This window comes from Sesamum indicum, linkage group LG13 (genome assembly GCF_026168435.1).
Source record: "Sesamum indicum cultivar Baizhima isolate 11 linkage group LG13, ASM2616843v1, whole genome shotgun sequence".
In the NCBI taxonomy this organism is placed as follows: Eukaryota; Viridiplantae; Streptophyta; class Magnoliopsida; order Lamiales; family Pedaliaceae; genus Sesamum; species Sesamum indicum.
The window spans coordinates 10,301,703-10,314,500 of record NC_142669.1 but is presented as its reverse complement, the minus strand read 5'-3'; the positions used below and the strand labels follow the sequence as shown (position 1 = coordinate 10,314,500).

Genomic DNA, 12,798 nt, shown 5'->3' with positions numbered 1-12,798 from the left:
TTTTATTAAAATTAATAAATTATAATTCAAAATAATTTATGTAGTTTATATAAATTATATTAGAATTAATAAAATAAATAATTTATTTATTAGAAAATATTTTAAGTTGTCTCTGATTTATAAATTTTTAAATCTGTTTCCCACCTTAAATCTATTTTATATTATCACACTCTTATAAATGTTTAAAATTATAAAAATTAAAAAATTATTAATCCTCTATTTTTATTTATAATTAAATTTTATTAAAATTAATAAATTATAATTCAAAATAATTTAAGCAATTTATATAAATTATATTATAATTAGTATAATAAATAATTTTTTATTAAAAAATATTTTAAATTATTAAATTATTTTTTTTAAAAATTATTCCTTCTTTCCAATCTATCGCCCTGTACACCCTCAATTCCTACTCGTGCCCTCATTTCCACGGCCTCACCCCACTTGCGCCCAGCCTTTCACCCTCCGCCATTGTTGACCATCAAAATGTGTATGTATAAATATATAGATATACATATAAATATGTCTAATTATATACATTTATATATTTATATTGTATAAATATATATACATATATATAATTTATTAATTTTAATAAAATTTAGTTATAAATATAAATAAAAAATCTTTTAATTTTGAGAATTTAAAGTAATTTATACAAGTGTGATAATTTTTTAATTTAAATTTATAAGCTAGTAACTAATTCTTATTAATATATAATTAAATAATTTAAACTTAAATTAAAAATAATATAAATAATAAAAAAAATATACGCGACCATATTATTCATCCCCATAAATATCATTTTGACACCTCCTCTACCTTTTGATAATTACAAAACACCCCTGGGATATTTCTACCATTAAAAATTAAATTAAAATCTGACCAAATCAACATAGGTATTTTGGGATTTCAAAGGCTATCAGCGATTATTTTTATAATTTTTGAAAAAGTATAAATAATTTGTATAAAAAAATAATAGGTGAGAAAGTGTAAATAAAATTATTCTTTTTTTAAATAATAATTAAATATTTATCACTAATAATAAAATAAAAGGACTAATAGTTGGCATCCGAAAGAGATGATAATAAATAGCAAAATATCCAAATGCTATTTATTAAAGATGAAACCTTGACAAAATTACCTTTAAATATTTTTATGTATTCACAATATATCCATTTATATAATCAATTAGCTCTCTCAATAATTTTTCATTAATATTAATTTACTTTGTCATACGTATTAATTATTTATTTTATTTTATAAAATTTTAAATCATACAACACACATTAAATGTACTTCCCTAGTATCAATTCATGTCAGATACAGATTTTGGTAACTCAAGTTCCCACTTCTTATGTTAATCCTTATTCAGCCAATCCTGATTCAGTAACAATTTTCCCTTTACCCAATTCAAAACTTACAATGCCTTTCTGAATAGCGAAATTATGTTTTTAGTCCTATACGATAGAAAATTCAATATTTTCAGTCCTCTACTTTATGGTATTTCTAAAAAAATGATACCCAAATTGGAAAATTAGACACATTTAGTCTTATGCTTTAATAAATCTTCAAAACGGTCTCAAAATTGAAAAAACTCAACACATTTTGTTTCATAAATCCCATAAAGCAGAGGACAAAATGTGTCTTTTTTAATTTTGTGATTATTTTGAAAATTCCGTAAAACAGAGGGCTAAATATATCGAGATTTTTCAATTCTCGGTCCATTTTGAACATCCCATAAAGTAGATGACTAAAAATGTAAACGTTGTGTACTATGGGAACAAAGCATAAGTTTACCTTCTTCTGTTTCCCATTCTATAACACTGGAATTTCTCAATGAATGCACAATCCCTTTACCAATCAATAATTGAGAGTCTATAAAATGAAAGAAAGAGTATGATCATCATCTCATTATCCCTGAGATGGCATTGCCCAGTCTGAAAACCTTCCCACTCAAAATCCTCTTCCTGCTAACATTTTTCCAGGAAGCTGCTCCTGAATCCACAGGCTTCAGCCTCAAACTCATCCCATGGGACTCCCCCAACTCACCCTTCTACCATCCAAATCTCACTCAAACACAGAAGATTCAAATGATGGTCATCTCCTCCAATGCAACAGCACTCTCCCGACACCCCGGAAACGATACTGTCTACGCCAACGCGGTACAAATTCCAGTGAGAAACCAGGCTTTACGCTATGCGGTTAAGATCAGGATTGGAAGTCCAGGCACGGAGGTGACGCTGCTTCTGGACACCGGGAGCGGCCCTATTTGGACGCAGTGCCAGCAATCAAAATACTATTTCAATCCCAAGAAATCTAGAACGTATAGTACATTGCCCTGTGAACATCCTGTGTGCCAAAGTGGCAAGAAAAGCTGCAAATGCATAAATGGGATGTGTGTTTGTAGACAGAGCTATGGCTTCAACGGTGGAAAGATACAACATGTATATGCAGTCCTTTCATCTGATTCATTCACTTTGGCAGTCAAGAACAATGGAGTGAGGACTTTTAGCAACATGATCTTTGGCTGCTCGAGCCGGTCCCCTGTATTCTCTGGGATTCTTGGCCTGGATAAATTTCCAGTTTCCCTGATAAGCCAAGTGAGGAATGAAGTTCAGGGACAATACTCTTACTGCCTGCATGATGGAGACAGCTACTTGAGGTTTGGAAACGACATCCCACAAGTCGGGAGAGACGCTAAAACTACTAAAATACTCTACCCTTATCACCCCACTTTGTTCTTGGATTTGAAAGACATAAGTGTAGATAAGAAGAGGGTGGGACTTTCTCCTGTTCTATTTTCATACGAACAAGGTGGTTTTTTCATCGACACTGGAGCTCAGTTGACTGTCATCAAGAAACAAGCTTATGATAAGGTGATTCAGGCATTTGCAAATTACTACAACGTTAGGCTTAAACGGGTGAACGGGAAAGCTTTCCACCTGGATCTTTGTTATAAACAAAATTCGACTTTGAAAAGCTATGCCAGCATGACTTTTCATCTTGAAGGGGCTGATTATGTGACAACGAATCTGTACGTTGTCCCACAGCCGGGGATTCTGTGCATAGGGCTGATTCCAGGAGAGGTATCGATACTGGGAGCTCTGCAGCAGTGGAATACAAGATTCGTTTTTGACATAAACACGAATACGCTGAAGTTTGTCAATGAGGATTGCTCAAAAGACAGAGGATGATCAGATGATATGAAACGAACAGAACTTTGATAAGATGAGGAAGACTGCAATTCTTCTCATCATAAGTTCTCCTTTTGGTTTCAAGATAACACAAATCTCAGTTGCTAATAAATATTTCTAACCCTTAATAATGATCTGTAATGTCCCATGCAATGGTAGCATTTATTCTTGCAATCAGTGGAGATAATCAAGATCATCACATCAACAAGAGACAACTCCTCAATTAAATAGTTTGGTATAGTCATTGTCATCTGTATTTAGTGTTCTATTGAGCATGGAGAGTGTTATAAACCTGGAGAAACAAATGATCTGAAGTTCATCATTGCATCAAGAAAATGGGATGGGAGCAAAATTTTCATGCCAGAATTCTTTTCCTCCTTAGGTTTATCACATTGTTCCACAGAAGTACACAAGAAACGGCAGGGCTTCATCTGAACTCAGTGACAAATTTTGATGAAATCGAATTCATGTTAAGATCGGCACTCCAGGCAATGTGGTGAAGCTGCTACTTGACACCGGTAGAGGGTTCATTCGGACTCAGTGTTCACAAACAGCTTATCAACCCTTCAGCTCGGGGACCTTCAAAAAGTAACCATCGTCTTTGTGCTAAAAAGATATGCAAATGTATCATAAAACAGTGCGTTTGGTGCAGATATGGATCGAGTGGCTACAAATATACATTAAAAGGTTCAGTCGATACATGTCACTTACTTGGCTCTGAAAAATAAAGGCCGGATATCGTTTTTGGCTGCTCAAACCAACAACCCCTCAATCTCTCGGGGTCTTGGGATTGGACAGATCACCGATATCTCTACTAGGCCAACTGCGGAAAGAGTCTAGAGGGCGATTTTCTTACTGCTTGCACAACAGCGATAGTTAACATTAGCAAAGACATTTCTGGCCGTGATGGGAAGAAGAGAAACCACCCCTTTAATACACACTGATTTTTCGAGACTTTTCTTGAACTTAACAGACATCAGCGTTGATGGGTAGAGACTGGGACTATCTCCAAGCCTGTTTTCACTTAAAACGGAGGCGTTTTCAAGGAAACAGGCATCCAGTGCACCGTGCTCACTAGAAAAGCATATGATAAGGTGAATCGAGCATTTCATCGTTACTTCAAAGGCAAACTGAAAAAGATTGACAGGATACACCGGAATTTGCAACCTTGCTATAGGCTTACGCCTGGTTTTAATGACTATCCAATGATGACTTTTCATTTTGATGGGGCTGATTATAATGCGGAGACACGCACTTTAAAGACGAGAGCCTGGGAGTTACATGCACAGCCCTGCTGCCAGGGAAACAGACCATTATCGGGGCGCTTCAACAATGGAACACCAGGTTCATGTTCAATATCAATACGAATTTGCTCAAGTTTTACAAGGATGATTGTGCTGGTTAAAGAATGAAATCTTGTCTGAAAATGGGCAGACTTTTTCTGTTGGTATAACATTAGACGAGGTTAATCAAGATTATAGAACTGTAATCCTTTACAGCTATAGAAATCAACAATGCTGCATCTCTTTTCCGGGCAAAGTAAACAGATCATGTCTGACCTCAATAATCATGATTGTAAAATGATAAACAGTCTTAAATTTAGCAAAAACTTGTCAGAATGTGGGGCTTCTCACCAATGTAATTTGTCAAACTTTAATCAAGATCAAAATTTAAAAAGTTATTTCCAACAAATCATGCATGGTTCAAGATCATTATAAGTTACTGGTTCTTATAAACCTTTTAGCCTTTCATGTAGTCCAGACCAGTCTCAAAAAATTCTTACCGAAACCAGATTTGGCCGAACTAAACCAGTTGCATAGTAAGTGAATCGTCATGTGATTTGTCACTTTCCTTAAACCGTAGACCAACAATTTGGGAAACTAACTAGATCATTAGACCTTCATCATTACATAGTTTGTCTATGAGCATGTAAACAACTGCATGCATGCATGCTCCAACCCAATGAATCCTTTTCCTTTTCTCCTTTGATCTGTTCTCAGTATGCTCATCACTAATTCTTGCAAGCAGCTGCTGGTTAACAGAAATGGAGGGAAAGACAGATCACATGCATCCATACACGCAGCAACCATTTTTGGAGGAAAATTAATTGCTGCCAACTGCTGCAACCATTTAAAAACTGATCATTCATTATTTGAATAATAATAATAATAATAATAAATTTTCTCCAATACTTTTATTTTGAAAAAAAAATGAATTTTATTTATTATAATTTATGGGCAATATTTATTGAAATGTTTTTAAACCAAAAATTATAATAATTGATTTCAAAAAATAATAAAAAGATATCAAAGTTTATCTCATATGCAAATAATTAAAACTTAAAAACTAATTTATTATTTATATTAAAATAATTTTTTTCTAATATTTTTATTATGAAAAATATAATTTTATTTGTTATAGTTTATGGTCAAAGTTTATTAAGATATTTCCAGATCACATTATGATAATTCAGTTTCAATGAACAATAAAAGGAGGTTAAGATTTATCTCAATACAAGTAATTATAATTTAAAAAACAATTCATTATTTATATAAAAATATTTTTTCTAATATTTTTATTTTTTAACAAAGAAAAATTATTTTTATAGTTTGTGGTCAAAGTTTACTAAAGTTTTTTAGGCCAAATAATTATTCACTTACAAAAAATAATAAACATATGTTAAGCTTTATTTCAAAGGCCAATAATTAAAATTTAAATACTAATTTGTTATTTATATAAAAATAAAATTGCGCTAATATTTTTTCTTTGAAAAAATAAAATTTGATTTATTATAGTTTGAAATATTCCCCGACCAAATGATAATTCAATTTCAGAAGATAATTAAAAGATGTTATATAAATAATAAGTTAGTTTTTAAATTATAATCAGATAAAAAATATTACAAGTTCAGTTTATTGAAACCCAAAACAACCAGAGACACGTGGCTATTTCCCTTCAAACGAACATGTACCTGGCACATGACTACTTCCGTTAAGTTTTAGCAGCAACGACTAAAAATGTCGATTTTTTCTTTTTTCTAATAGGCCCGATTAGATAATTCTTGGGGCAAATTACAATGGGGTTTTTTTAAATTTGTTAAAATTAAAAATACTCTTTCATTGTTTGAAAAATTACAAGTACTCTCTAAAATATATTTATTAGACAATCTTTAACACTATCGAAATATTTATAATTATGTCAAATTTCAGAGAATTGCAATTTACCTTAAATCTTTTAAGGGCATAGCACTCACTTGAACAAAAAGTGGGTTGGACCGAATCAAGTTATCCATGCCATAATACATAAAGCAAAAATCAGACTAAGCACCCATGAGTAATATTGTGTTAGGATAGAACGGAGGCTCAATCCACCAAATTTCAGCCCATGGAAAGGAGCCCTGAGTGGAAAAAGAGCCCCGTTACAAATAGAAAACCTCCTCCAAATAGGTCTATCAACAAGCTCCGATTTTCCTCGTCTTCTCCTTAATTTGGTGATTTTGGTCCGTACAATTCTTGTCTCTGTCACGAATTTCTGTTTTTGCTCCATGATTCTATTATATGGTTCCAGTTAGTTGTTTTTGGGTCGTTAGAGAAACGAGAAAAAGTCAGGTTTTAAGGAAGAAGATCATAATTCTGAAGCATGGATCTACAGAGTTCATTTATTTATTGACGATGTGCGATTGATTATTTTCGTGTTGTAATTGAGTGGGAATCCATTTTGCTGTGTTAGTGAGTTGAGTTCTGTTAATCGGCGTTTTGGTAATTTAGGTTAATATTCGCTGTTGTCGAGATATGTGTTGTTTGTTTGTGGATAAAAGCAAAATATGTGTAATCCTGCTTTATGTTTGATTTAATCTTGTGAATCGTTATGTTGACTATTTTACGCATAGAACTCTTTGTGCCGTGGATCCATTTAGACTAAATTGTGAATATAGTAAACATGGATTGTATAGTGGGGGTAATATTTGAATATTCTTGTTTGGAAGTATTACTTCTATTTGAACATCACTTGCTGAATTCATGATGATGACAGATGCTAAAACCTAGTATTGATTTATTGCCAAATTGTAACTACTAGTGTGCATCACATTTCTAGTCAACCAAGGTTGTATTTATATGGTGCTTTGTTCAGTTTGCTAAAGCGTATTGCTTTAAAATGTGATATTGCAGGTTGGTTGATTTAGTTTGATCCAAGAAAATGGGAGGTGGATTTAGAGTACTACATCTAGTTCGGCCTTTTCTTTCGTTTCTTCCTGAGGTTCAGAGTGCAGACAGGAGAGTTCCATTCAGAGAGAAGGTTATCTATACTGTAATCTCTCTTTTTATTTTCCTGGTCTGCAGCCAGCTGCCATTGTATGGCATACACTCGACAACAGGTGCAGATCCATTCTATTGGATGCGTGTTATTCTTGCCTCGAACCGAGGCACTGTGATGGAGCTTGGAATCACACCAATAGTGACATCTGGGCTGGTTATGCAACTTTTAGCGGGTTCAAAGATCATTGAAGTTGATAATAATGTGAGAGAGGATCGAGCCCTTTTGTAAGTGCACATTAAGGCTTAGCATGTCTTTTTAATGATTCAATGATGTTCTATCATTTGATTTTTGGCTGGAATTGATTGAAGGTATCCTTTAACTCTTCAAAATAAGAAAGAAATAGGGTCATTTCTCAAGAGCTCGTAATTTCCAGATTTTGGTTCTGGCTAAACAACCAAACACATTTTCTAATCTAAGAAATTGGGGAGCTTTTGAATTGGTTCCAACTTTTTGTGTTTAAGTCTACCTATGGAGAACAGGTTCATGCCTTCATATGTTGAGGTGGTGTCCCTTTATCTCTTATTTTTGTCCTCCTTCAATATCTCATAATGTTTCAGTAAATGAAAAGCTGTTTTCTCTTATCACATGTTTAATTTTATTACTCCGTGGAAATGATGATTGATTTTTCTTACTTGGACAGAAATGGTGCACAAAAGTTACTAGGTATCTTGATAGCAGTTGGTGAGGCAGTTGCATATGTGCTCTCAGGAATGTATGGTAGTGTCAGCCAACTTGGAGTTGGTAATGCCATCCTTATAATTCTGCAACTTTGCTTTGCTGGCATTATTGTTATTTGCTTGGATGAACTTCTCCAGAAAGGATATGGTCTGGGCTCTGGTATTTCACTCTTCATCGCAACAAATATTTGGTAAGCAACTGTTATCATATTTATCCTGTGGTCACGGGTGTTTTTGTATAATAGTAAGTACCAGTAGTTACTCAGAGCTTACACTTCTAACAGCGAAAACATCATCTGGAAAGCATTTAGTCCAACTACAATTAATAGTGGGCGTGGAGCTGAGTTTGAAGGTGCTGTTATTGCTTTATTCCATTTGTTGATAACACGGACAGACAAGGTTCGTGCGTTGCGCGAGGCATTCTACCGGCAGAATCTTCCAAATGTTACAAACTTGCTTGCGACTGTTTTAATATTCCTCATTGTCATTTACTTCCAAGGCTTCCGTGTGGTTTTGCCTGTGAGGTCAAAGAATGCCCGTGGTCAACAGGGATCATATCCAATTAAGTTATTCTATACTTCCAACATGCCCATTATTTTGCAGTCTGCACTTGTTTCCAATCTCTACTTCATCTCGCAGGTATTAATCATCTCGAGTGTCAGTGAGCTAGAGAGATCTATTAGTTCTTCAGTAATGAGGTGAAATGATACAACTTGTATTTCTGCAGTTGCTTTATAGGAAATACAGTGGAAATTTCCTAGTGAACCTTTTGGGGAAGTGGAAGGAATCCGAGTACTCTGGGCAATCTATTCCTGTTGGCGGTCTTGCTTATTACATTACTGCACCATCAAGGTAATTTTAACTCTTTTCAGTGTCTGTATTTGTTTCTTGTCATTTTACCTTAATAACAGCACATCTTTGTCAGTGTGCGTAGCTTAGCCTTTTTTGCTGAGCCCTTACCCAGTCTAGATATGAATTGAGTTTGCAGCTTGTCAGAAATATTGGCCCATCCTTTCCATGGACTATTTTATGTTGTGTTTATGCTGTCAGCATGTGCTTTGTTCTCAAAAACGTGGATTGAGGTTTCAGGATCCTCAGCTAAAGACGTGGCAAAACAGCTGAAGGTATTTTAATACGCTATTTGTTGATTTGAGTCTTAATTCATTATATCACTGGTCATTCATATCTCAGGTAATTGGCCTTAAGCATCCATGAAATTGTGACTCTTTAATGAATTCATTTTATGGAAAGCAAATGATACGTCATGGTTGATTGCAAAGTGGGAAGTTACATACCATCTTTCTCATAGTATTTAACTTTTTAATATTAAGATGAAATGAACATCTCGGTTTTCTACTTTTCGAGCAATGAAAGAACATTCAAGAACATGTCTCTTTGAAGGAGGATGGTATTGTCCATATTTGCTATTAGAATATTATTGACTATCTGATTGTGGCCTATGGCATTTGATAGCAAATGGTGAATAGAGTGCCAAGGGGATTGACACCCACCATGTAGAAATATCAGAAACTTGTCTAGATTTGGAAGGAAAGTCTATTTTTCGTTTTGGTAGATTGTATCGTGGTCCACGGTTGAAGAAGTTATGTGATGTCTGAAACTCCTATGTCATATTTGTGGGCTCCCCTTTTTAGTAGGGTTTTCTTCTTCAGATAACTTCACCGATGACAAAGTTATGTTATCAGCTATACCTGTAGGTGATGACACTCTGACACTAAAATGTACCAATTTTTTAATTTGAAAATTTAGAAGTTAAAATAAAGGTAAATAACTAATACAGATTGTACTTGACCAGAGTCTTATCTTGGTTGTTGCTTCTTTTCATCCCCCTCATTAAAATAATAATTATTAATATCCAATCTAACTGAACAACTATCTTATTTGTGACTGAAATAGGATTTGTGAGGAAAACAATCAAAAGTTAGAAAGAAGTGTTAATTATTTTTATGTTGAAATTCTCTCTGTCGCACTGAAATAGCATCACATTCTCATTCTTCAATAATTTGTTTTTGGTATGCTTATATCTGAACATAGTGTTGTAGCTTGTAAGCTCTGCATGAGAACATTTTGTAGTGTCGGAAACAGATTAGGCTACTCTCTCAATCAATAAATAAAATCACATTATGGGGGGAGTAGCAGGAAATTAACCATCAGGAGTCATCTTCACCGTTACGTGTTTCTTGAAAAATTACAGGAACAACAAATGGTGATGCCTGGACATCGGGAATCAAATCTACAGAAAGAGCTGAACCGCTACATACCGACTGCAGCCGCCTTTGGTGGCATGTGTATTGGTGCGCTGACAGTGCTGGCAGATCTTATGGGAGCAATTGGTTCTGGAACAGGTATTCTGCTGGCAGTGACCATCATATATCAGTATTTCGAGACATTTGAAAAGGAGAAAGCTAGTGAGCTTGGTTTCTTTGGTTTCTAGGGCACCCAACACACTGAGCTATGTTTAGGTTTGCCTAAAATTTTTGGTATGCTCGGGAATTTAAAGAAGAATTCCCTGTTGGAGCCGTAGATTTCGAACGAAAGATTGTAGTCTAGCTTGCCATTAGTTCATTAGATCTTTCTTCTTAACAGTTATAGACGTTTGGGATTGGACAGATAACCCAAATTAGTACTTCCCTGAAAACATTCTGGTAACAAATCCAGCTAGCTGAAATTCTATAATTTTGCCTGAGCAAGAGTTTGATGTTGATGACATTCCTCAAAATTCTGTAGAACAAGTTTTGTTTATTTATATGGGAAAAGAAACACTAGTTCTTACTTTTTGTCTGCTTGATGATAATTCTTCACCTTGCTCAAATGGATATATTAATTGAGATGCTCATTGTCTATCTATGAAAATATTTTATTATTTGGAAGCAGCTCAAAGGTATAAAAATGTTTCTAAATTGATTCCAACAAGAATTTTGTATAGATTGCGTTTGGATGAGTGGATTTGGTTGTTCCCAAATTCAAATCCATTGAACCCGTTTGAGTGAATCTGGTTACATAACATTATTTTGAGAATTACATGACACACATTGGCATGAAATAATAATCAAAAGGTGTGTTTGCAAACTCTTATACACCTATTGTCGAAAACAAGTGTTTTTGTTTTGTTTTTTATAATTCTGTTTTTAAATAGATTAAGTTAAGTTGATTTAAATTAAAAATCGCAAGTATTTTTCTATCAATTTCTGTTATTTATAAAATTATAAATATTAAATTGTTCTCGTTTTTTTTTTTTTTTAAATATTTAGTGCTACTTAATTTATAACTTATTTCTGTCGCAAAAGCTGAAGTTATTGCAAATACACCCCACAAGTAGCCAAGAAAAAGCTGCTAACTTAAAAGATTCTGAGTAACTCTTCTTGACTTTTAGCCCAAATTCAAACTTCAATCTCTTTTTCTGCATTATTGGCTACAGCCATATTTGGCCAATTATTTCCTTTTTCAATTAAACAGATGTTATCATTTTCCCTTTATTCTTCTATTTTTAACAACTAAAAAAATCTTGAAATCTTATTGAAATTTATTTTCTCCGTCCTAAGATTTTAGAAAAATTCCTAAACCAAAAAAGTGCATATGTCAATAGTATCTCTAAACGGATTAAAATTTTTATTTCAAATCTTATCGTATCTTTTATTTCAATTAATATATACTTACATCACGTATATAAAATTTAGGTCATGTATTATTTAGGCTAAAAATCTATACACGTGAAATAAATATGTTAAATAAATTATAAAATGTCGTAGTTGATTAGTAAAAAGATTATCGTCAATTACAGTTACAGGGCATCCCATAGGGATTATCCAAAGGTATATGTACACCCTGATCTATGGTCGATCTATACGAATTATTCTTGCCTTTTAAAAAATTATGCATATACCCATCTAAAACATCAATATAATTAGACAAATTGTCCTTATTTTTTGAAAAGTTACACATGCACCTCCAAAAACTTCAACATTATTGCACAAATTTTCACTACACTTTGACTGTCATGAATGGTTTTTGTTATTACGTAAAAGGCATGAATAATTTATTTAAATAAATCATAAATTGAGAAGTCAAAATATAATTATCCTGAAAACAAAATAATAGTTTGAAAATAATAATTATATATAGAAAAGTAAAAAAAAGTTGATATAAAAGTATTTGGTACAATAATTGGTGTGTTACCAGCTTATTTATGAAATTACCTAATTATTCAGATAGGTGGATAGAATTTAATTAATACTGAGATAGGATATTTTTGGAATATACAAAAAATAGCAAGGTAAAAAGGTAATAAAGAAGTTCAATTTATATAAAAATTGCCTTGGGTTGTAATAAATAACTGATAAGAACATTCTCATTTTAGCATATTTAGCTTAATTTAAAATAAGCATATAAATAAAATAAACATTCGCACATTTGGTGGAAGTAGAGCCCATAACGTAATATTTTCAAAAGTTATAGAACCTCGCCTTTGTGTATCATAAATTGACGAGGGGTGGCAATGGGGTGAATTCGAGTGGACACGAAATCAGACCCACCAACTCACCCAGGACCACCCCGCCCCGATTATTTTTAAACCCTATCCCATTTCAAAA

At 33.3% G+C, this 12,798-nt stretch overlaps 2 protein-coding genes across 5 annotated transcripts; both read left to right on the top strand.

The window, feature by feature from the left end:
• Positions 1-1,925: 1,925 nt before the first annotated feature.
• LOC105177078 (aspartic proteinase CDR1-like) lies at positions 1,926-3,197 on the top strand. Its single transcript, XM_011100101.1, has one exon. It carries the CDS (start codon positions 1,926-1,928, stop codon positions 3,195-3,197), a length of 1,272 nt encoding a protein of 423 aa, XP_011098403.1.
• A 3,332-nt stretch (positions 3,198-6,529) lies between these two features.
• Positions 6,530-10,981, top strand: LOC105176927 (uncharacterized). Of its 4 annotated transcripts, none has more exons than XM_088877289.1 (7): positions 6,531-6,696; positions 7,367-7,738; positions 8,155-8,382; positions 8,476-8,830; positions 8,919-9,043; positions 9,161-9,315; positions 10,404-10,543. In XM_088877289.1, exons 2-6 carry the CDS (start codon positions 7,395-7,397, stop codon positions 9,270-9,272), a joined length of 1,164 nt encoding a protein of 387 aa, XP_088733415.1. In that variant the 5' UTR covers positions 6,531-6,696; positions 7,367-7,394; the 3' UTR covers positions 9,273-9,315; positions 10,404-10,543. The 4 variants fall into 4 exon arrangements, with proteins under 4 accessions (XP_088733416.1, XP_088733415.1, XP_011098204.1 ...); XM_011099902.3 differs by having other exon boundaries at positions 6,534-6,696; positions 9,180-9,315; positions 10,404-10,981; XM_011099904.3 differs by lacking the exon at positions 6,531-6,696 and adding an exon at positions 6,727-6,870 and having other exon boundaries at positions 9,180-9,315; positions 10,404-10,981.
• Positions 10,982-12,798: the final 1,817 nt, after the last annotated feature.

What these genes read in the sequence shown, in the direction of transcription:
- LOC105177078 (XM_011100101.1), top strand. Translation starts at nt 1,926, where the DNA reads ATGGCATTGCCCAGTCTGAAAACCTTCCCACTCAAAATCCTCTTCCTG.
- LOC105176927 (XM_011099902.3), top strand. Translation starts at nt 7,395, where the DNA reads ATGGGAGGTGGATTTAGAGTACTACATCTAGTTCGGCCTTTTCTTTCG. An exon ending in AGAGAGGATCGAGCCCTTTT is followed by an intron (nt 7,739 to 8,154) that starts GTAAGTGCACAT and finishes TTACTTGGACAG; the next exon opens with AAATGGTGCACAAAAGTTAC. An exon ending in ATCTCTACTTCATCTCGCAG is followed by an intron (nt 8,831 to 8,918) that starts GTATTAATCATC and finishes GTATTTCTGCAG; the next exon opens with TTGCTTTATAGGAAATACAG.